The 25,761-nt window shown below is 36.6% G+C and overlaps 1 protein-coding gene across 8 annotated transcripts in view; it reads right to left on the bottom strand.

Moving 5' to 3' along the window:
• Scml2 (Scm polycomb group protein like 2) overlaps positions 1-25,761 on the bottom strand; it is a 129,500-nt gene that overhangs the window by 31,889 nt on the left and 71,850 nt on the right. For 6 of the 8 annotated variants that reach the window (XM_040744112.1, XM_040744110.1, XM_040744108.1 and 3 more), the window contains 7 exons: positions 24,186-24,272; positions 19,527-19,610; positions 15,955-16,038; positions 14,960-15,043; positions 6,556-6,639; positions 5,122-5,205; positions 2,874-2,951 (listed from right to left, as the gene is read on the bottom strand). In XM_040744112.1, coding sequence (XP_040600046.1) covers positions 2,874-2,951; positions 5,122-5,205; positions 6,556-6,639; positions 14,960-15,043; positions 15,955-16,038; positions 19,527-19,610; positions 24,186-24,272 — 585 coding nt within the window. The remainder of the gene's footprint in view (positions 1-2,873; positions 2,952-5,121; positions 5,206-6,555; positions 6,640-14,959; positions 15,044-15,954; positions 16,039-19,526; positions 19,611-24,185; positions 24,273-25,761) is intronic. The other 2 variants (XM_040744109.1, XM_040744111.1) reach the window with 2 other exon arrangements.

Here is a 25,761-nt window from a genome sequence, read left to right on the forward strand (position 1 = left end):
CCAGTAGTACAGACACAGAGATCAACAATAAATGGGACCTCCTGTAACTGAGAATCGTCTTTAAGGCAAAGGACACAGGCAACAAGACAAAAAGGCAGCCCACAGAATGGGAACAGATATTCATTAACCCCACATCTGACAGGGGACTGATCTCCAAAATTTACAAAGAAACCAAGAAGCAAGCCTCTGAAACACCAAAGGATTCAATTCAAAAGTGGGCTACAGAACTAAATAGAGAATTCTCCATAGAGGAGTTTAAAATGGCTTAGAGATACTTGAGAAAGTGCTCAACATCCTTAGCTACCAGGGAAATGCAAATCAAAACAACATTGAGATACCGTCTTACTCCTGTCAGAATGGCTAACATCAAAAACACCAATGACAATTTATACTGGAGAGGATGGGCAGAGAGAGCAACACTCCTCCACTGCTGGTGGAAGCCACTTTGTACAGCCATTTTGGAAATCAGTATGGAGATTCCTCAGAAAAATGGAATCAATCTACCACAAGATCCAGCAATTCCATTCTTAAGCATATTTCCAAAAGATGAACATTCAAACAACAATGACATCTGTTTAACTATGTACATAGCAGCATTATCTGTAATAGCTAAACCTGAAAGCAACCTAGATGCCCCTGAACTGAAGAGTGGATAGAGAAAATGTGGTACATTTACACAATGGAGTACTACTTAGGTGGAAAAAAAGACAATGGAATCTTGAAATTTCCCGGCAAATGGATGGCACTACAAGAAACCATCCTGAGTGAGGTAATCCAGTCACAAAAAGACAAACATGGTATGTACTCACTCCTATATGGATTTTAGGCACGAAACAGGGGAGTGCCACCCTACAATCCCACTGCCAGAGAGTCTGGGAAACAGGATGGACCCTAAGAGAGATATGCATGGTAAACCAGAGAAGGGAAACAGGACAGAATCTTATGAGAGGACTGGAAGCAAGGGGTAGGGGCAGGAAGCTGGGAGAAAGAAAGGGGATGAAGAAGAGGGGAGAGGAGGACATGGGGGAGCAGAAAAGTTGAGTCGGGAGAAGAATAGCGAAGAGAAGGATGAGAGATATCATAATTGAAGGAGCCATTATAAGTTTGAAGAGATATCGGGCACTAGTGAGACTTCCAGAGGTCCACAAGGATGACACCAACTGGCAACCTAACCAATAGTGGAGAGGCTGTCTTAAATGCCCTTCTCTGATAATGTGATTGAGGACTTCCTTGTATGCCATCCTAGAGCCTTCATCCAGTGGCTGAAGGAAGCAGAGGAAGACACCCATAGCTAAAGACTGAACTGGACTCCTGGAACCCAGTTGCAGAGAGGGAGGAGTGATGAGCAAAGGGCTTGAGACATGACAGATGAAACCCACAGAAACAGGTGACCTGAACAAGGGGGAGCTTATAGACCCCAGATTGATAGCTGAGAGGCAAGCATGGGACTGATGCAGACCCCCTGAAAGTGGGTATCAGTGAGGAGTCCTTAGCATTCTCTGTGACCTCGGGCAATAGGTCAGCATTCAGCCCTGTCATACAGATGGACTTTGGGAGCCCATTCCACGTGGAGGGATGCTTTCTCCACCTGGACACTTGCAGACTTTGAGATTCCCCATGAAGCTCCTCACACTCTTTGGAGAGTGAAGTGGGGTTTGGGGGAGGGGTTGCAGGAAGATTGAAGGGGGACGGGAGAGGAAGGGAGGGAGGGGGAGCTGGGATTGACAGGTGAAGCAAACTTGTTTCTAATTTAAACTAAATTAAAAAAAAAAGGAAAAGAAAAAACTCTGTGCTGATGAAATGATTACTGGAGAAGAATCTACAATCACTAACTTATTAACACGGCATACTCCCTAAAAACAATCTACAAACTTTGTTCTTATATCTTAAGATAACTGTGACCTTTCCTCTTCAGGAAGGCAAATTTTGTTGCGACAACCATAGATGACTGATGAAATACACAACCAATCAGAAAAGAGTGGTAGCCACAATCAGAATGCATACACCTACAGACATATACTGAACACTCCTGAATATAAAGTTCAGGGAACACAACCCAAGATTATCAGAGCCAGAGTGTGAGGAATTTGCTCTAAGATTGTGTCTTCTAGGAACATCAGGAAAGACACCTATAAAATCTCATGACAGTCATTGCCGAAACATGACCTCAACAGGAATGACACGAATACGTACACAAACAGGACTGAGAAAGCCCCTCAGGATTCGCTCCTATTCAAAGGCTGACAGAAAACTGAAGGAAAATGGGAGAGGACAGGAGGGAATATCCAGGGGAAAATATACCAATTTCTGTCTGGGGACAAAGAATCAGTAAGGAAAACACACACACACACACACACACACACACACACACACACACACACACACACACACACACACACACACAATTAAGGAGACTGAATAGGTTTTATTAAGGAGGGTGGGGAGGGAGGGAAGAGAGAGAGAATAAACATTCTGAAAAGCAATTGCTAATCATTAGTATCAAAAAAGACCATGAACTTTGGCATAGAGAAGGGGGTTGAAATGGGAGGTTTTTAGAGGGAAGAAAAGGTATGGAGAAAGGTTAAAATTAAAAAATCATCTATTAAAAATAAGAACATTCTCCTTGAAACCATGAAAAGAATCTGGAATGAAGAAGCAGTCTAATTCTCCAAAAGGAAGAACTCATTATAAAAACAGATAAATTTGACTTATTACAGTGAAAATTTCTATGAATTTTTCATTTTGGAACTTACACATGGTTCCTTAAAGTGAAAAAAAACAGTGTTAGCTTTTCAAAACATTACACCATTAATCAATATACTGTAAAGTCATGTGAATCAATATACACAAGAACAAACAAAACAAATAATCACCTGAACCTGCTTCTTCAAAAAGTCCAGCTTGGTCTTTCCATGTTTTGGTGACTGTTTTGCCCTTGCGTTTTTTCTCAGCTTTATTGAGGTATGGAATGAAAAACAACAATTATGGGCATTTAAAGCTAGAACACATTATGTTTAATCCTCCATGTTTCCCCCAAATAATAAAGCCTCCAATACAAATGCATATGCTCTACTACAGTCATATTGTGAACAAGGCTACCATCATGCTCTAGTGATGTGAAACAATGTCGCTCATAGCATGATAACACTTAAGTATGCAGCAGTGTAACACATACCATCTTTGTTACCAGAACTCTTTATTTGGACTTAGGACTCACTCAATACCAGGGAGAGCATGCCTGGTACTGAAAACCAGCTAAAACCTCTGTGCTGGTGAAATGATGACTACTGGAGAAGAACCTAGAAACACTAACTTACTAACGCAGCATAATCCCTAACAACAATCTACAACCTTTCTTCTTATATCTGAAGATAACTGCAACCTTTACTCTCCATCAAGGCAATTTCTGATGCAACATCTAGAGACAGGAATTTGCGCTAAGACTGTGTCATCCCTTCTAGGAACATCAGAAGAAACACCTATAAATTCTCATGACCATCATTGCCCAAAAATAACCTGGATAAGAACTGCAGGAATAGATACACCAGGAAGACAGTGAAATCCCATTAGGCTGCAACCCTACACAAAGAACTAGAGAAAACCGAAGGAAAGTGGGAGTAGGAGAGGAGGGAATACCAACGAAAGTATATATAAATTCATGTCTGGTGCCAAATTCAGTCAGGAATATATACATGTACACATATATACATATACAGATATTATTAAACAAACTAAATAGATTAAATTAAAGAGAAAAAGGGAGAGAATGTAAAGACATTCTTAAATACAATCATTAATAATTAGTGTGAAAAAAGCCAGGAATTTTAGGTATAGAGAGGGAGGTTGAAAAGGGAGGTTTTAGAGGAATAAAATGTACGGAGAAAGGTTGAAAATAAATAATCATCTAAGCTAAGCAATAGGGGTGAGACCACCTCGAATGCCCATTCCTGATAATGAACTTGATGTGTATAACCATCCTGGAGCCTTCATCCAGTGACTGATGGAAGCAGAGGCAAACACCCACAGTTAAACACTGAACTGAACCCAAGGAACCCAGTGACAGAGAGAGAGGAGTGATGAGCAAATTGGCAAAGAATGGGCTGGCAAAACCAGCAGAGACAGCTGATCTGAACAGGGGAGAGCTCTTGGACCCCAGACCAACAGTGGGGAGGCCAGCATGGGACTGATCTGGACCCCCCCTGAATGTGAGTGTCAGTGAGAAGGCCTGGGCAACCTATGGAGCCCTGGGCAGTGGATCAGTGTTTATCCCTGGCATACAAACAGATACCGTGTGTCCATAACACAAAGAGGGATGCTCTCTCAGCCTGGACTCTTAGAGGAGTGCCTGGACCCTGCCCTGAGTGAAATGACAGACTCCAGATATCCCCTATGTAGAAGGAAGTGGCAATAGGGTGGGAGGCTGGGGGCGATGTTGGGGGGCGTGCGGGAGGAGGGGAGGGAGAGGGAACTGGGATTGACATGTGAAGCAAGCTATTTAAAATTAAAATAAAAAATTAAAAAACTTAATAAAGAAAGAAACTGGGTTTTGAGAGAACAATTTCTAATTGTACAGAGTAGAGAAGTTATAATTTACTTTTATTACTTCATTGTCACTTAATTATTTGTTATTTATGGACTGGGCAACATCCAATGTATGAAACAGAAGGAAAGATGGTGAGATGACTCATCAGGTAAAGGCATTTCCTGCTGCCTCACTGACAAATGGATTTCAGTTTCTGGAAACCACATACTAGAAGAGGAGAATCAATTTCCAGAAGTTGTCCTCTGACTTCCATATACACACATGCCCACACAATACAAAGAAAAGGTATGGAGAAAAGTTGAAATTAAAAAATCATCTATTAAAAATGAGATGACTCTCCTTGAAATCATTAAAAGAATCTTCAATCAAGAAGCAATCTAGTTCTCCAAAAGGAGGAACTCATTATAAAAACAGACAAATTTGACTGATCACAGTGAAAATTTCTATGAATTTATCATTGTGGAACTTACATGTTTCCTAAAATATGAAAAACAGTGTTGTCTCCTCAAAACATGCCACCACTATTCAATATATTCGAAACAATATGAAAATCGATATACACAAAAGCAATCACTCACCTGGACCTGCTTCTTCATCTTCAGAAAGTCCAGCTTGGTCTTTCCATGTTTTAGTGACTGTTTTGCCCCTGCGTTTCTTCTCAGCTTTATTGAGGTATGGAATAAAAAACAAAGATTATGAACATTTAAAGCTAGAACACATTATGTTTAGTACCCTGTGTTTCCCCCAAATAATAAAGTCTCCAATACTAATGCATATGATCTAGTGTAGCCTTGTCATGAAGAAGGCTACCATCATGCTCTAGTGATATGTAGCATTGTCTATCATAGCATGATAACTCTAAGTATGCAGCAGTGTATCACATACCTTCTCTGTAACTAAAAATTCTTTACTTGGAAGTAAGACTCACTCAACAAGAGGGAGAGCATGCCTGGCACTGAAAACCTGCTAAAAACTCGGTGCTGGTGAAATGATGGCTACTGGAGAAGAATCCAGAAACACTAACTTACTAAAGCAGCATAATCCCTAAGAACAATCTAAAAACTTTGTTTCATATCTGAAGATAACTATAGCTTTTATTCTTCATCAAGGCAACTTTTGTTGTAATAGCCAGACACCATTGCAGCAATCAACAACACAGAGTGGTGGTGACTAATCAGAATGCATAGAGCTACACAACACTCCTGCATATAAATAAGTCTCAGGGAACACTACCAAAGAGGGGTTAGAGAGATTGTCATAGCCAGATGGTGAGGAATTTGCTCTAAGGCTGTCTTCTCTTATAGGAACATCAGGTGAAACACCTATAAAATCTCATGGCAATCATTGCCCAAACATGACCTGAACAAGAACGGCATGAATACATACACAAACAGGACAGAGAAAAATCCATCAGGTGTTCATCCCTACTCAAAGAACCATAGAAAATAGAAGGAAACTGGGGAAAGGAGAGGAGGGAATACCCACTTAAGAATATACAACTTCAAGCTTTGTATCAAAAAGCCAGCCACAGAAACATATAAAGGTAGTATTAAAAGGACTGAACCGGTTATATTAAGGAATATGTGTGTGTGTTTGTGTGGGAGGTTATAGGTATTCTTAAATACAATCACTAAAAAATAGTGGGAAAAGTGGTGATGAATTTTGGCATTTAGAGAAGGGGGTTGAAATGGGAGTTTTTAGAGGGAAGAAAAGGTATTGAGAAAGGCTGAATTTAAATGATCATCTTTTAAAAATGAGATCATTCTTGAAATCATGAAAGATCCTGCAATCAAGAATCAATCTAATTCTCCAAAAGAATGAACACATTACAAAAAAGAGACAAATTTGACTTATCACAGTGAAAATTTCTATAAATTTATCATTTTGGTACTTACTCTTGTTGGCTTAATAATGAAAAACAGTGCTGTTTTCTAAGAACATTATACCATTAATCAATACACTGTAAATATCTTGTGAATCAATATACAACGAAAACAAAAGAAAGCAATCACCTGGACCTGCTTCTTCATCTTCAAAAAGTCCAGCTTGATCTTTCCATAGTTTAGTGACTGTTTTGCCCTTGCGTTTTTTCTCAGCTTTATTGAGGTATGGAATGAAAAACAACAATTATGGGCATTTAAAGCTAGAACACATTATGTTTAATCCTCCATGTTTCCCCCAAATAATAAAGCCTCCAATACAAATGCATATGGCTCCACTACAGTCGAGTCATGAAGAAGGTTACTATCATGCTCTAGTGATGTGAAAAAATGCCCCTCATAGCATGATAACTCTAAATATGCATCAGTGTAACACATACCACCTTTGTTACAAGAACTCTTTACATGGACTTGCTCAATACCAGGGAGAGCATGCCTGGTACTGAAAACCAGCTAAAACCTCTGTGCTGGTGAAATGATGATTGCTGGAGAAGAATCTAGAAACACTAACTTACTAACACAGCATAATCCCTAACAACAATCTACAACCTTTGTTCTTAAATCTGAAGGTAACTTCAGCCTCTACTCTTTATCAAGGCAACTTTTGTTGCAATATTCAGAGATGATTGGAGAAATTGACAGCCAATAAGAACAGAGAATGGTGGATACCAATCAGAATGCAAACACCTACAAAATAATTCTTCATATAAATAATGCTTAGGGAATACTACCAAAGAGGAGGCTAAAATCTTCACAGTAAGAGGGTGAGGTATTTGCTCTAAGATCCTGTCTTCTCTTCTAGGAACATCAGGAGAAACATCTAGAAAATCTCATGACTATCACTGCCCAAACATGATCTGAACATGAATGGCACCAATAGTTACACAGACAAGACAGTGAAAAGCCCTTCAGGGCTTCATTCCTTGTTAAAGGACCATAGTAAACTTAAGGAAATTGCTACAAGAGAGGAGGGAATACCCAGTGAAGAATACACCAATTCATGTCTGGTTCTAAAAAGCCATAACTAAGAAAAACTATGGCTATAATTATCTAGTCTTCAATAATTAATATAGATTCCTAAAATTAGCCTTCTACCATAAACTTATAGTCAGCTATGATTTCTAGATATAAATAAATATATATATGTATATATATCAGCTAGATATGTATACTTCAAACATTTCAAAGATCTACAGAATTTAAAATGTTTTAATAGCTTAGACTTTTCACGACAGTGAGACACTTCTGCTCCTGATAGCACCCATATACTCCAGAAAAGATGATGTGCATCAAAACTCCATATGTAGTATATTTTTCATATGGCAAAAGCTAGACATGTGGGCAAAGAAACTGCCCTTACCTCAATTTCTGACAGTTACTATCTAAACTCAACCAGGACACAAGAAAGTGACTGCCAAGCTTTGCCAAGACAAGGCAGGCAAGTCCTTCAAAATTCCCTGTTTCATAGGTATGCTAGGCATTTAGATAAAAGGTGGATGCCCCAACATTACAGAAAAACCTTGATGACTGTCCATGCAGTCAGCTTTTTCTCTCATTTCTCACATGTTTTAGAAGTCACTTGCCTACATTTCCTTCTTGTTCAGATGATATTATCAACATTCTTCTTATACCTGAAGATAACTCTAGTCCTTACTCTTCATCAAGGAAACTTTTGTTTGCAACAGCCAGAGACCACTACAGAAATTCACATCCAATCAAGAGAGAGAGGAGTGGAGCCCAATCAGAATGCATACATCTATGTAACACCACTGCACATAAAACAAGGTTCAGGAAACACTACCCTAGAGGGGGCTGAAAGATCATAAGAGACAGAGGGTGAGATAATTTGCTTTAACTGTGTCTCCTTGTAATACCAGGAAAAACACACATAAAATGTCACAAATATCTCTGCCAAAGCATGACCTGAACAAGAATGGCACCAATACATACACAAATTAGATAGACAAAAGCCCATCAGGCTTCAATCATACTTAAAGGATTATAGAAAACTGAAGGAAACTGGAAACAGGAGATGTAGGAATACCCGGGGAAGAATACACCAATTCACTGTCTGATAACAAAAAGCCACAAAACCATAATAGAGGTACTATTATAGACACTGAACAGGTGATAGTAAGGTGTATGTGTGTGTGTGTGTATTCTTTTTTTCCATATATTGTTTATTTAACTTTTTAATGCATGTCACTTTCAGTTCCCTCAACTCCACTCCTTCCCCATCCCCCCATCACCACCACTTCACCCCTCCTCTGCTCCCCAAGGGCCTCCATGAGGGATTTTCAGTAACCACTAACAACTAGTGCAAAAAGTTGACCATGAATTTTGGCATAGAGAAGAGAGTTGAAATGGGAAGTTATGGAGGTATTAAAGGGTATGGAGAAAGGTGTCAATTAAATGATAATCCCATAAAAATGAGATCATTTTCCATGAAAACATGAAAAGAATTTGCAATGAAGAAGAAATCTAATTCTCCTAAAGGATGCAGTTACTTTTATAAGAGACAATTTGACTATCGCAGGGAAGATTTCTGTGTGTTTATCATTTTTATACTTATACTTGTTCCTTAAATGTGAAAAACAGTGTTGCCTCCTAAAAAATTGTATCATTATTCAATATACTGTAAATATCGTGTGAATCAATATATACAAAACAAAACAAAGCAATCACTTGGGCCTGATTCTGCATCTTCAAAAATTCCAGTTTGGTCTATCTATGGTTTGGCGACTGTTTTTTCCTTGTGTTTTTTCTCACCTTTTTTTGAGGTATGGAATGAAAATCAGATTATGCACAATGAAATCTAGAACCTATTATGTTTAATGCACTATACTTTCCAAATAAGAAAGTTTCAGATACTAATGCATATGCTCTAAAGAAGGCTGCCATTATGCTCATGTGATGTCTAACAATGGCCATTATGTCATAATAAATCTAAGCATGCTGCAATGACATGCATACTTTCTTTGTAATCAACAGCTCTTTGCTTAATTTAAGACTTATTCAACAAGAGGGAGAGCATGACTGACATTGGAAATCCAGCTAAAATCTCTGCTGGTGAGATAATTACTGGGAAAGACTCTACCACCACTAATTTTTGTAAGCAATATAATCCCAAGAACAAATTATAAACATTTGCCCTCATATCCTAAGGGAATAATATTCTGCAATCTTCCTCAAGGCAACTTGTTTCTGCAAAAGGCAGACTAGACACCAGTACAGCAGTCTACAACTATTCAAACCACAGAGACATCGAGCTAAATCACAATGGATCCATCTATAAAACACTCCTGAACCTAAGGTAAGGCTCAGGGAAGACTGCGCAAGAGGGGGGAGAAAGATTTTAAGGGAACTTGGTGTAAGACTGTGTCACTTAGTAATCTCAGAAACAATACCTATAAAGTCTCACCAGTATGACTGCTCATATGTGAACTATCAAGAATGACACCAATACATATGCAACTGGTAAGAGAAATGCCCACTGGGACTCACACATTTACAAAGAAGTATAGAAAACTGAGGAAAGCGGGGAACGGGAGATCTAGTTTTCCCCAAGAATGAATACACCAATTGGTTGTCTTGTGCTAAAAAGCCAGCCCTAAAAACATCCATACAGGTACTATTATACAGAATTAACATGTTATATTTAGGACTATTTATGCATGTGTGTGTGTGTATAGCGTGTGTTCACACAAACATGTGCGTATACACACACCCGTATGCATGCAGTATAATTAGTGAGAAAAAGAGGCCATGGATTTTCCAGATAGTAAAGGTTTTTTTTTTTTGAGACAGGGTTTCTCTGTATTGTTTTGGAGGCTGTCCTGGAACTCACTCTGTAGACCAGGCTGACCTCGAACTCACAGAGATCTGCCTGCCTCTGCCTCCCGAGAGCTGGGATTAAAGGAGTGTGCCACCAATGCCCAGCAGTAAAGGGGTTTTATGTGAGGTTTTTGAGGGAGGAAGGAAAGTGAGAAAGGTTTAAATTAAATTATGATGTCAAAACAGAACTTTCTTGTGTAAAACATTCTAATTTTCCAAAAGAACGAACTTATTAGAATAACAAGCAAGTTTGACATAATACAGTGAAAATTGCTATCCATTAGCCAATGTACTATTGCTTGTATTTTTTAAACAGAGAAACAATAGCATCGTCTAAAAATATTACACCATTATTCAATATGCAGGAACCTTCTTGTGACTCAGTGTGGAAAACAAAGCAAAGCAATCACTTGGAGTTGCTGCTTCATCTTCAAAAGGTGTGGTTTGATCTATCCAAAGTTTGGTGAATAATTTGCCCTTTTGTTTTTTTCTCAGTTTTGTTGAGGTAAGAAATAAAAAACAAAATTAATGTATATTTAAAGATGGCACACACTATGTTCCATTCAATATATATATGTCAACTAATAGATTCTAATACTAATGCATACTTTCTAATACAGTGTTGTTATCAAATAGGCTACCATCATGTTCATGTGATGTGTGTAACAATGCCCATCATGGCATTATAACCCTAAGGATGCAGTAGTAGCGCACATGCCTTGACACTAACTAACAGCTCTTTACTTGAGCTTAAGAGCCACTCAATAATAGGGAGGTACTGGAAACCTAGCTAAAGCATTGGTGCTAGTAAAGTCATGATTACAGGGAACAATCTATAACTACTATTTCAGTAAACCAGCCTAACTCCTAACTATAATCTATAAATATTCTGTCTTTGTCAGGAAAACTTTTCCTTGCAACAGACAGAAATCACTACAGAAAACCACAACCAATCAAAAAGTAGATTGGTGGAGTCTAGTCCCAATGTGTAAATCTAAAGAACACTCCTGCACCTAAAGTAAGGCAGAAGGAACACTACCCATGATGTGATGGATAGAGTCTACAAGCCAGAGGATCAGAGAATTTTCTATAAGACCATGTCTCCTAGTAATATCAGAAACCACACCCATAAAGTCTCACCAACCTAACTGCTCATACATGAACTGAACAAATGACATACATATGCAAATAGGACAGAGAAAAGCCCACGAGTCCACAACCCTATACTAACAACATTATACCATTATTAAAAGCACAGGAATCATATTGCAAATCAATGTAGATAATTTTTTCTCAGTGTTACTAAGGTATGAAATGAAAATAAAAATATGTACATTTAAAGTGAGACGGCATTATGTTCCATTTAGTTTGTATACCCCCCAAAAGTTTCTACTACAGTATAGTCACGAAAAGGCTGCCATCTTGATCACTTGATATGTCACATGACCATCATGGCATGATAACCCTAAGGATGCATTAGAGACACACATACCTTGGCAGTAACCAATAGCACTTTAATTGAACTTAAGACCTACTCAACAAGAGGGAGACTATGTCTGTTTTTGAAACCCAGCTAAAATATTTGTGCTACTGAAGTGAAAGTCATTGGAAGAGAATCTAGAATCACTAATTTGCTAAACCAGCATAATCTCTTAACAAAAATCTATAAACATCTGTCTCTACACTCATAGATATTTGTTGTGTTCACTATTTGTATGCCAAGCTGGAAAGAGAAAAGCCCACAATGCATCAAACCTATACAGTGAACTATAGGCAACTGAAGAAAGCTGGAAATTAAAGAAGTAGCCTTCCTAAAGTAACAGCACAATTGATTGTCTGGTACCAAAAGGCCAGTCTTGGAAATGTACATATAAGCATCATACAGACTGGATAGGTTATATTTTAAAATATATTATATATGTACATACACATGCATGCAGTAACAATTACTAAGAAAAGATGGCATGGCATGAATTTGGACAACAGGAGGGTATATGGCAGGGTTTAGAGAGAGGAAAAGGACATGAAAAGGTTGAAATTAAATTATAATCTCAAAAAAGAATTTTCTTTTTTAAATTAAAAGAGTTTATAATCAGAAAACATCTAATTCTCTAAGGATGAACTTACTAGAATATCTAATTTGAATTAGCAGAGTGAAATTGTCTATCAATTTATTATTGTGTTACTTTTACATTTTGTTTTCTTAAAATGAAAGTCTTTCCTTCTGAAAACAGTACACTATTATTCAATACACAGGAATCACCTTGAGAGTCACTATAACTAAAGCAACACAATCACTTTGGGAAGCTGCTTCATCTTAAAAAGGTATGGCCTGTTCTTTCCAAGGTTTGGTGACTTTCTTACTCGTGGGTTTTTTTATCAACTTTGTTGTGTTATGAAATTAAAAACAAAAGGTATAAACATTTAAAGCCAGAACATATTATATTTATTATGTCTGAAAAATTATAAAGGTTCTAATTGTAACATATACACTCTAATACAGTGTTGTCTTGAAAAGGCTCAGGTGATACACAGCTTCCTAACATGCTTATGTGATATGCAGCTTTCAGTTACCTGGCAGCCCAATTTAGACAATTTTAATATTTTGGATGAAGACTGATTGCTAGGCTAATTTTACTATGTTCCCATCAATCAATCAATCAATAAATAAATAGATAAAATATAAACCAATGAAATAGTTCAGTATCAACACCTTAACAACTTATTAATAATGAAGTTTGCATAGTAAAATCTATTAATTCTAAATAAACATGCTTTTGAAGGAGAGACAAACTATAAACATATTCAAAGCTCAACTACATTTTTGTGGAATGTTTTACTTTATAAATTTGAAGAGTAGTCAGTCTACTGCTTTGCTTTTTCCATACTCAAAGATGATATAATATGCATACAATAAACTTGTGAAAACAAGTATCAAAATTTTCTGCAGCTCTGATATCCTACTTTTACTTTTCATCAAAAAGAGACAGTCTATACTCAGCTACCAAGGCAGAAATAACATCATTTTACTGCCACTATAACTTTCCTCCTCACTTATAACTTGTTCACCTATTTACAACCAGCTTCATCTTGTTTCATTTTAAACAACTACCTTCCACTACAGATTTAAGATTTACTGGTTACAGTCTATATACCATGACACCAAGAATCTTAAGTTAGTTTTAATCTGATGAAAACATTACACATGTGTGTCATGCCTCAATGAGAAATGTATCTGATGCTCAACTGCAAGCCTCAGTACTACTCACTATATTTCATGTTGCTAAGCAGTGCTATAAATACTACCACAGAAGAAAAGTAATTGCCAGTCATTGGTGGCACAGGCCTTTAGCCCAAACACTTGGGAGGCAGAGGCAGGTGGATCTCTGTGATTTTGAGGCCAGCCTATTTTACAAGCGAGTGCCAGGATAGGCTCCAAAGCTACATAGAGAAACCCTGTCTCAAAAAAAATCAAAAAGGAAAAAAGAAAAGAAGAAGAAAAGTAATCATCAAGAGACAGTTCTATTATCCCTTGGAGCTACAACAACCAGCTTTCTCTAAAACACGCCTACTGGCACAATAATAGCACAATTATAGAACTAACATACTTTCTGATTGAATTTAAGGTCCACTCCATAAGATCTAACTCGTACCTGACACTTAATGAGGCCAAGAACCTGTGACAAGATGTCACATTTTGAAGGAGAAATCCTATTAACAAGATTCTACTAATGGAATAAAACAATCCTGATAGCATATTGCTATACTCATTGATTAATTTATCAAACATCTTTAATTGGATAGTAATTAGCAAAGTGTTCTACAATTGAAAAATGTTCAGAGAATCAGAGACTTTGGGGTGTCCAATCTTAAATTCTATGTCTGTATCATATGTTTTCCCTCAAAGCTCAGGTAACTATGCGGAAAAGCAGGTAGAAATTTCTAGGCAGTGGCAGAAAACCACTTTACAAGATAACATTTTTCAGAAACAACAGATGAATATAAGGACTCAGAAAGACTGTGACAGGGTGCGCATATCTTATATAATCTCAAGCCTCAAAACTCCCAGTATGGGGGAGCTCTGAGAGGTAATCACAATTCCCAGTCCTAGCCAAGAATTCATAAGTGCTAGAAAACGGGAAATCAATTAAGTATCCACATACCCAGGCAGGCCACATGGTCAGAAATAGTTAACACAAACCAGACTCCCATTCTGTGTGTTTTTCATTTTTTTCAAGATAAAAAGAAAATGAAGTTGGACAGATAGGGACATGGAGCACAATTTGAAAGGGGAAAGAATATGATCAAAGTAAGTTGAATGAAATTAAAAAATAAATAAAAGCATTAAAGAAAAAAACTTTTAAGCAAAGATGCAACATAATTAAAGTATAATATACATTATAATTTCATATAATTAAGAAATAGCCTAATGCCTCACTACCACAAAAAAAGGCTTCTATGAGAACAACCAGCAACTTTGAATTAGCACAGTGAAAATTCCTAGCAGTTTATCACCGGGCTACTTTCTGCATTTGTTTGCTTGAAACAGAAGAGTCTTTCCTTCTGAAACACAACACCATTATTCAAAACAGAGGAATTACATGCAAATCAACAAATCAATATAGAAAAGCAAAGCAATTACCTGGGGCTGTTTGAACATCTTTCCCTGGTCTGAATTCACCTTCCCTAGGTTTGGGGAGTCCTCTGCCCTTGGGTCTTTTCCCAGCTTTGTTGAGGTATGAAATGAAAAAATAAAAATAATATACATTTGCATCTACAACTCATTGTGTCCTGTATGTATGCCAAATAATAAAGCTTCCTATCATAAAATATAGATTCTCTTCCTACAAAGCTGTCATGAAAAGGCTACAATCATGTTCACATGATACACAGCTTCCAGTTACCTACTCGTTCAGTTTAGATTATTTTAGTATTTTCTGTGAAGATAACTTCCTGGTTATTTGTGCTAAGTGTTCAGAATTAAAAGAGATATATCAGCATCAATGCCTTCAAGTTTAGGTTATTATGAAAAATGACTTTTACCTAGCAAACACTACTAATTATAATTACAAATGCTTTGTAGGTAGATATGAAATACACACACTTGTATGTGTGTGCAAATACTAACATTTTGAGGACTTTTTAAAATTTTTATTTAAAATAAAAAAATCTTATTTTACATTTCAATCCCAGTTCCCTCTTCCATTTTTATGTGTGTTTTATTTTTTAAGAGATAGAAAGATCATGAAACTGGACAAGACAATATTGGAGGAGGTGGGAGAGGGGAAGAATATGATTAAAATTAACTACATGAAATTTACAATGATTAAATAAAAGAATTAAATGAAGAAAAATAAAATTTTTTCAACAAAAAATACAACAAAATTCAATTTCTCATACAATAGATTTTCATATAATCAAGAAATAGTCTAATTCTCCACAAGGAGGCTTTTCTTAGAACAACCAGAAATATGGGACTAGCACAATGAAAATTTCCAGCAGTTAATTACTGTGCTACTTTCTGCATTTGTTTTCTTAAAACAGAGGAGTCTTTCCTTTTGAAACACAAACCATTATTTAATATTGAGGAATTATCTTGCAAATCAACAGATCAATATAGAAAAGTACAGCAATTACCGGGGGCTGTTTTAACATCTTTTCCTGGTCTGGATTCACCTTCCCAATGTTTGGAGAGTCCTCTGCCCTTGGGATTTTTCGCAACTTTGTTGAGGTATGAAATGAAAAATGAAAATTATGTATATTTACAGAAAGAACTCATTATGTCATGTATGTGTGCCAAATAAGAAAGCTTCTTATTAGCATGAAAAGGTTACACTCATGCTCGTGTGACATGCAGCCTGGTAGTCTAATTCAGAAAACTTTCGTATTTTGTGTGAAGACTACTTGCCAGGTTATTTGTGTCTATGTTGAACAGTAAAGAAAGTAAGAGGGAGGGGAGGGATGGAGGCAGAAACACACACAAAGAGAGATATTAGTATCAATGACTTTGTAATTTAGTTATTAGATACACAAATTTTACATAGCAAAATATTACTGGGCTGGTTGTTGGTGGCACACGCCTTGAATTGCAGCACTTGGGAGGCAGAGGCAGGCGGTTCTCAGTGAGTTCGAGGCCAGCCTGGTCTACAGAGCCAGTTCCAGGACAGGCTCCAAAACAATACAGAGAAACCCTGTCTTGAAAAATCCATACCAAACCAAACCAAACGAAACCAATAATTACTGAATTTAAGTACAAATTATTTGTAAGTAGAGCTATGAAACATGTATGCATGCACGCACACGCGCGCGTGCACACACACACACATATCCATGTCCAAAGCTCAATTGCTTTTATTTTAGGGCTTTGAGTTCAAACAGTCTATTGTTTCACTTGTCTCTTTTCCAAAGAACATGGATATGCATAAACAGGGCTTGTGATAGCAAATATCCCATTTTTTCTATAGCCTTTTTAGGCATTATTTGTTAATTACTAAAAAGGAAGTACTCTATCCTCAGTTACTAAGGAAAATTTAAGATCACTTAACTGTGGCCATTAACTTTATACATTTACAACTAATTCAACTTAAATATATTTGACTCTACTCACTTATTTTTACAAACTGCCTTACAATTCATGTTGAAAACTCCCATTTTAAAAGAACTCTAGTAATATTACTCATGCCTGTCATCATTATCAGGATCAGACAACTGATACATCATCACAATGACATTATTGCTAAAGATTCCAGTAACCCTAAAATAGTTATTTTTGGCAATTTTTGGATCTTTTCTATCCCAAAGACAACCATGTCCCTTTGTCCACCTACAACTCCCTTACTTCCTATCTTTAGTTTCAGACCCAAAGATCATGTTTCTCACTCTCATTGCAAAGTTTAGAAAATACATTCAAAGTCATCCAACTCCTTCTGGATTTGGTCTATTTCTGATGCAACTTGTACAACTGTCTACCTCTACCAATACTTCTAAAATAAAGTATCCCTTCCTTTAACACTCCTAAGCAGCGAGTCAGCTTTTACTTCCAAGTCATTTGTCTTTAACTTCTAGCAGAATCAACAGGATAGAGATTAGTAATCTTGTTCTGTAAAGATCTAGACACTTGTAAATAGTAAATATTCTGAAAGCTATATACAGCCTCTGTCACATAAACTTATTTTTGTACTTTCTGTTAAAAATAAAACCAATGAATATAAAAACCAACATTATATAAAAATTACATGGGCTTGATAAAGCTCTCTGAAAAGTTCACACTAATCTCTAAGGAGGAGTCACTCTTGTAATTGATTTTTAAGTATATACTCATTCTGTAGTGTTTTCTTCTGCTTAAGTTACTAGCTCTATATTTCTCTGCTCCATGCAGCAAATGATTCAACCCTCCAATTTTTATGAAGACTAACATCTTTTTTGTGAATGACCTTAACTATTCCACCACACTATCTTAAAACATTCCTGGGGGTTGAAGGGATGGTTCAGTAGTTAAGAGAACAAGATGCTGCCTTTACAAAGGACCAGAGTTGATTTCCAACACTCATATCAAGTGGTTCACAATTGCCTGTAACTACAGTTCTAGAGGACCTGTCTGTAACTACAGTTCCTGAGGACCTAATGTCCTATTTGTCCTCTGACGATATTACATGTAAGTATACAAACATACATGCAGACAAACATACAGATGATTAAAAGAAATACTGTTTTTTTAGTTCCTAACTCCTTCACAATGAAATCCAAAAACAATGAAATAGTAGAAATATAGGATAAATAATTCAAAAGTCTAGTTTTAAGGATGACTAATGACCCCAAATTGGATTAGAATGAAGAGATAAAAATTCAAGCAGTTAGTTCCGTGATGAGAACCTTAGCATCTGGCATAGAAAACAGAACATAGTGATTCTGAATATCTATGCAAAGAAAACTCATTAAATCAAAATTTAAAATTCAATAGGCCACTATTCCCAAGTAGGGAGGAGGAGAAGATATAGGCCTGAAGATGGTGAGTATGGAAGACCAGACAGGGACTGAGAGTGCCACATCTCCTCTCCTTCAGGAGGAATTACCAGTTGCATAGCATATATGTAAGTAATGAAAATAATCTGCAACAAATTGAATGGCCATAGGCACATTTATAAGATTAACCATATAGGACAAACTAAAAAAATATAGAGATTAAAGTTGTGGGAGAAGGGAGTAAATATCAGTTAGGAAAGTGGAGAGAAATGTCTAACAGAAAAGCCTTTCAAAACACCCATATGAAAACTTACTATAGGAGAAGCTTCCTGAAACATAAATATTTGTACACATATATAGAAAGTTTAAGTGAAATGATCACATAATAGAGGGATACAACCCCACCTAGATCACCACAATGCTTAACCCTCTTTAGAGAAGTTTCTTGCAGTGTATGGTAATTAACACAGGGACCAATCTGAAACGGGACATTTGTATGACTCTGCATCCCTCAAGGCTCAGGGATCTATGTGGAAGAGAAGGCAGACAGCCAGAGGTTGAAAAGGACTTCCACCAGACAACATTTTCCAAAAATAACAGAATAGACAAACTCATGAAATCAGAAAGATTGTAACAGAATGTGCAAGATGAGTAGAAGTTCAAACATGCCAGATTCTTAGCATGGATGAGGGGAAGTAGGCACAAATTCCCAGTCCTGGCAAACTGATTCACCATTGATAGCTGCTGAGAAAGGGAAAATCAGTTTTCTTCAACAGAGTACCACTAGGTAGGTGCATCAGCCACACTCCAAGGCAGGTCACATGTTCAGGAATAGTTGGCTAACACAAGTTAGACTCCCAATTTTTTAAAGTGATTTTCATTTTTTAAGAGAGAGAAAGAACATGAAGTTTAAAGAATAAGGTGGTGGTAGATGATTTGAAACGAGTTATGAGAGGGGAAAGAATATGATCAAAATAATTGCATGAAATTTGCAAAGAATAAATAAAAGCATAAAACACAAAAAAATTCTAACCCAAAATGACACAAAAAAATCAAAGTTGTAAATACAATACAATTGCACATAATCAATAAATAGTTTCATTCTCTAAAATGAAGGAAATGGTCTAATTCTTCAAAGAGGAGTAGCACAGTGAATATTTCTATATTTGTTTCTTTAAGGCAGGAAAGAGTCTTTCCTTCTAAAACACTACACCATTATTATCAAAATAGAAAAATAAAGCAATTACCTTGAGCTGCTTGGTTATCTTTTCCAGGTCTGACTTCATCTTTCCCAGGTTTGGTGAATCCTCTGCCCTTGGGTTTTTTCCAACCTTTGTTGAGATATAAAATGAAAAGAAAAATGGTGTACATTTTAAGCAATAACACATTATATGGATGTCAAATAAAGCTCCCTATAATAAAATATAGACTCCCTTATAATGTTGTCATGAAAAGGTTTCATCATGCTCACATGATATACAGCTTTCAGTTACCTGGTAACCTAATTTTGACAATTTAAACGGTGTGTGTTAAAAATATCTGCCATGGTCAGGCAGTTGTGGCGCACGCCTTTAATCCCAGCACTCAAGAGGCAGAGGCAGGCGGATCTCTGTGAGTTCGAGGCCGGGCTGGACCAACAGCCTCAAAAACAATACAGAGACACCCTGTCTCATAAAACCAAAAAAAAATCTGCCACGTACTTTGTGTCAATGTTCACACTTTTTACAAACAAGATATTTCAATATCTACACCTTTGCAATTTTGTTATCAGATAAAAAGGATTTTACATAGCAAATGTATCAATTCTAAATAGATATAAAACACACATAAACATATACATGCACACACACTAATATAACTGTTTTCAAATATTAACTACTCTAATCTTAAGGGCTTTATCTTATAACTTAAATCAACCTACAGTTTTAAATTTTCTGTGCTCAAAGGTACTCATAAATAGGACCAGGTATAGAAGCTATCCCATCTTTTTGGAGCATTTTTATTCGACTTCTACTCACCAAAATGGATGTAATCTATCCTTAGCTATCAGGGAAAATAATAGGATCATATAACTGCCACCAAAACTCTATACTTCATTTAAAACTAATTTCACTTATATACATCAGACTCTACTTATTTCATTTTCAAGTTTTTCTTTAATTTAAATTATAAACAAGTTTGCTTCACAGGTCAATCTCAGCTCCCACTCCCTCCCTTCTTCTCCCAGGCCCCCCCTTCAACCCTCCCACAACACCTCCCCCAAACCCCACTCCACTCTTCAATGAGGGTGAGGAGCTTATGGGGGATCTCAAAAGTCTGTCATATGATCGGGGGCAGGGCCTAGACCCTCCCTCATGTGTCCAGGTGGACACAGCATCCCTCCACTTGGAATAGGCTCCTAAAGTCCATCTGTATGACAGGGCTAAATGCTGATCTATTGCCTGAGGTCCCAAAGAATGCTGAAGCCTCCTCACTGACACCCACGTTCAGGGGGTCTGGATCAATCCCATGCTAGCGTCTCAGCTATCAGTCTGGGGTCTATGAGCTCCCCCTTGTTCAGGTCAGCTGTTTCTATGGGTTTCTTAACAACTACTTTACTTATTTTCCAGGTTCAAACCTCTCAATTTAAAGAACTCTAGTAATGTTACTCATATTACCTTTTCTTTTCATAGTCTCCCTGTCATCAATTTCAGGGGTTGACCAGGACCATACCACTGATGCCTCATATTAACATCACCAATAAAGATTTCAGATAACAACCTGAAATGGTCATTCTTGGCAATTTCTGGATCTCTTCTATCTTCAAGACAATAGTGTCTCTTTGTCTACCCTCCTGATCATGTTTTACACTCTCATTGCAAAATTTAGTCACAGTTCTCTTATTTTCATCCAATCCATTAGGTTTCTTTTGGCTTTACTCTACTCCTGATGCAAAAGAACTCAACTGTCCACCTTCATCAATACCTCTAAATGAATTATTTCTTCCTTCTATAATCTTGAGCAGTGAGTCAGCTCTCACTTCCAAGCCATTTGTCATCAACTTTTTCTAGTCAGAAACAACAGCCTAAAGGTTAACAATCTAGTTTTGTAGACAGACAGACAGGAATCATTGTGACAGCTACATATGACCTCTCCCATACATTCTTCGGTTGCTTTTTAACAAAAACAAACAAAGGAATATAAAACCAATCTTATATTGGTACAAGGGATGGATTTGGCCTGCTCTGCAACACCCAAGATAATCTCAATAGAAGAGTTGTTGCTGTAATTTATTTATAAATAGATTCCTAAAATGTTTTTACTCTGGTTAAGTTCCCACCCCTGTTAGTATTTAGGCATTTGTACTGCCCTGCCTTTGGAGTTCTGAAAGGAGATGCCCTCAGCTGCTGGCCCTAAGAGCACCACCTGTGCCTATTCAATATGTTCCCTTTTAAATGGTCCCTGACCACCTTCCATCTCTCTCCTCTCCTCTCTCCTTTCTCTCCCAGGATCTGTTTCTCCATCCCCCCACCATGGCTGTTCCTGTCCATGGAGGCCAATCTACCTGGTCCCTTTTACTCTTTTTACAATCCTTTCTCCTAGTACAAAACCCCTCTGCTTGAACTCTTTAACATGGTGTCTTTCTCGAGCAACTTTTTAAAAATTACAACTCTTATTTCTCTCTGCTCCATTCAGCAAAGCATTCAACACCCACTTTCTATGATAGTAGATTAAAGGCTATCTTTATATATATATATATATATATATATATATATCACCTTAAAACTATGCTTGAGGCTGAGGACAGGGTTCAAAAGGCAATAGTACTTATTGTTTCCCTTGCAGAAGACCAGAGTCAAATTTCTAACACCATACCAAGTGGATCACAAGTTCCTGTAATTCTAGTGACAGAATTCAATGCCCTCTTCTATCCTCTGGGGACACCTCCATGCATGTGCAAAAACACAGGCAGACACACATACAGATAGATAATAGATAAAAATTCTAAAGCTTCTAACTCGCCAATAACCAAAGATAAAGAATCCAGAATTCCAATTTTAAAGATGATTAATGAATCCAAATTGGATTAAAATGAACATAAAAGTAATTCAGGCAGTCCATTCAGAGATAGGATGAAAAACATAGCAACTTGCATAGAAAAGCTAAGCACAGAAAAACAAATTAAAATTTAAAACTCAATTTGCCACTGGCCCCAGGCAGGGATGAAGAAGAGAGATAGACCCAAAGACTCTGAGTGTGACAGGACAAACAAGCACTTTGAGTGTAATACCTCACCTTCTCAGGGGGAATCACAGGTTCATAGCTAATCTATGAATAAGATAAAGAACGTGCAACAAACTGAATAGCCATAGGCATACTTACAAAGATTATTCATACAGACTAAAAAGATTTACACGTATTAAATGGGGTGAGAAATTGAAGAATAAAGATGAAATTGTGGGGAAGGATATCTAACAAGGAAAGTCTTTCAAAAGGGCAATAAAGAAACCTATTGTAATAGAAATTCCCTGAAATAAGTATATTAAAAAAGTTACAGTCGAGTGGTCATGTAATAGAGAGATACTTGCTTCCTCAAAGTAGACACCACTTGTTACCTAATAAAAGCACATTTTAGAAATGGGATGTCACTTTTTGACATTCTGGCCAAAGGTGTCTCATAGACCCCTACCCTTCTACACTACAGGCTATTTTGGTAATGCTATTGGTTATCCTCTAAAACTTGACAGTAAGATCTTAAGGTAGTTTTAATTTGTGGAATGCACCACCAACTTATTATGTCTTGGAACATAGAAAAACCTAGCTGGTACTGAAATGGAAGCTTCACTATTACTGGCTAGGTTTCATAATGCCAAAAGGTGCTACACACACTACCAACAGGGCAAAGAAATTATCAATCTGGCCCATGTACTAACCTAGTGATGTACAAAATTGATCTTTCTGTAAAACACACTGATGCAAAGATAGTATAAATGCTATGGGAGTAACAAAGCACTGTTTAATTGGATTTAAAACCCCCTCCATTAAATGGACCCCATACTTGACACTGTTAATCAGGGTAGGAACTTGATATTAGACAGATCACAAGCCTTAGGGCAAATCCTTCTAATATGATTCTTCTGAATGGACATAGAGATAAAATGACTCCATAACAGGTTGTTATACTCACTGAACAGTGCATCACTCAAGCATCATCAGAGAAGCTCCTTACATTGCATGATAATTAAAACAGTACTTATAAGTGGATTACATGCACAGAGCAAGAGACTGCAGTGTTCAACCCTAAGTGGGATGTCTGTATCACATCCCTATAATCTCAAGCCTGGAAAAATCCCAACACAGAGAAGGGGAAATAGGTATACAAATTCTAGTCCTATCCAAGAATTAAAGCTGTTAGAAATGGAAAATGCATTTTCTTCAATGGAATAACACTAATTATATCAACCACACACAAAGCCAAGTGATATGTTCAGGAATAGTTGGCTAACACAAATCTGACTCTCATTTTTTAGGTGTTTTTCATGTTTGTTTAAGAGAAAGTAAGAACATAAAGTCCAGAGGATAAAGACATGGAGGACAATTTGAGAAGAGTCAGGAGAGGGGAAGGAATAAGAACAAAATAAAATGTATGAAAATTATAACACAATAATTTAAATCAAAGTTGCTATATAAATGAAGATGTACATACAGAAGAGTTTCATATAATCAGAAAGTAGTGTAAAAGGATGCATTAATTTAAAACAAACAGAAACTTTGAACTGGACCACTAAAAATTTCTAGCAATTTATCACTGGGCTCCTTTTTATAGATTTTCTTAAAACAGAAAAGTTTTTCCTTCTGAAACACTATACCATTATTCACTGTGCAGGAATTATCTTCAAATGAATATGGAAAGTTAAAGCAATCACCTGGGGCTGTTTGGTCATCTTTCACAGGTCTGTCTTCATCCACAAAAGGGTTAGTGAATACACTGCCCTTGGATTTTTCTGCAGCTTCTGGGAGGTATGAGACAAAAACAATAGTGAAGTACATTAAAAGCAGGAACATACTACGTTCCTATATGTATGCCAAGTAATAAATCCTCCTATAATAAAACATAGAATCTCCTATAGTGTTGTCAATAAAAGGCTACCATCATGCTCAGGTGGTATGTGGCTTCCAACAGTCCATTTCTGATAAAACATTAATATTAACTGTGAGGAATAACTGCCAGGTCATTTGTGTCTATGTTAAAAGTTTGACAACAGAAAAAGTTTACAACCAATTCCTTCACAATTTGGTTACTAGAAAAATAAATTTTACTTAGTAAAAAGTAGTATTTCTAAATAAATTTCTTTGTATGCAGAGATCTGAAAGATACACATACAAATCACACAAATATATGTTTTCAAAGCTCAGTTATACTTTTTTGAGGGCTTGTGTCATAATGTGAAACAGTCTACAGAATTGCTTCTTCTGGGTCAAAAGACCATACATATACATAAACAGGACATGTGAAAACAAATGCCCCATCTTTAAAGAACCTTTTTATGTCACATCTTCTGTTCACAGAAAAGGATACCACCTATTTTTAGCTACCAGGGAAAATAACATATTTTAAAGACTATTTAATTAAATTTAATTGCTGCCATAGCTTCACCCTTCATTCACAATTAATTTAACGTTATTCACCAGACTCTCATTTCGCTTTTAACAACTGCCTCACACTCCACGTTTAAAAATAAAGGTCTTTCAAAACATTCATATGAAAACCAGTGGCAATATGATTATATCAACACACAAAGCAGTCCATATGTTCAAAAGTAGTCAGCTGACACAAATCAGACTACAAGTTATTATGTGTTTTGCCACATTTATTTAAGAGAGATTAAAAACATGAAGTCCACAGGATGGAGAGGTGGCAGACAATTTGGGAGGAGTTGAAGGGTAAGGAGTGTGATAAAAATAAATTGTATGAAATTCTCAAAGAATAAATAAAAGTATTAGCAGAAAAATAATTTTAAACAAGGATGCCACATAAATGAAGATTTATATACTTTAAATTTTCATATAATCAGGAAATAGTCTAACTATCCAAAAAGAAGGCAATGTTCTATTTCTCTTACAAGTAAACTTTTATTAAAACAAAAACACAAGACTAGCAAAGCTAACACTATTATCACTGTATCATTCTGTATTTGTTTTCCTAAAACAGAAAAGAAGTTTTCCTTCAATTTTCATTCAGTGTACAGGAATTATCTTGCAAATCAATATAAAAAATAAAGCAATGACCTGGGGATGCTTGGTCATCTTTCACAGGTCTGCCTTCAACCTCCAAAGGGTTGGTGAATATCCTGTCCTTGGGTTATTTGCAGCTTTTGAAGGTTTGAAATAAAAAAGTGATACAAATTTACAAGAAGACTTAGTTGTGGTTGATATAATCAGTGTATTCTATTGTGTTCCTGTATGTACACCAAACAATACAGCTTCTTAATTACAAAATAT

The sequence above is a fragment of the Mesocricetus auratus genome, unplaced genomic scaffold (assembly GCF_017639785.1).
Source record: "Mesocricetus auratus isolate SY011 unplaced genomic scaffold, BCM_Maur_2.0 Super-Scaffold_100003, whole genome shotgun sequence".
Classification (NCBI taxonomy): Eukaryota; Metazoa; Chordata; class Mammalia; order Rodentia; family Cricetidae; genus Mesocricetus; species Mesocricetus auratus.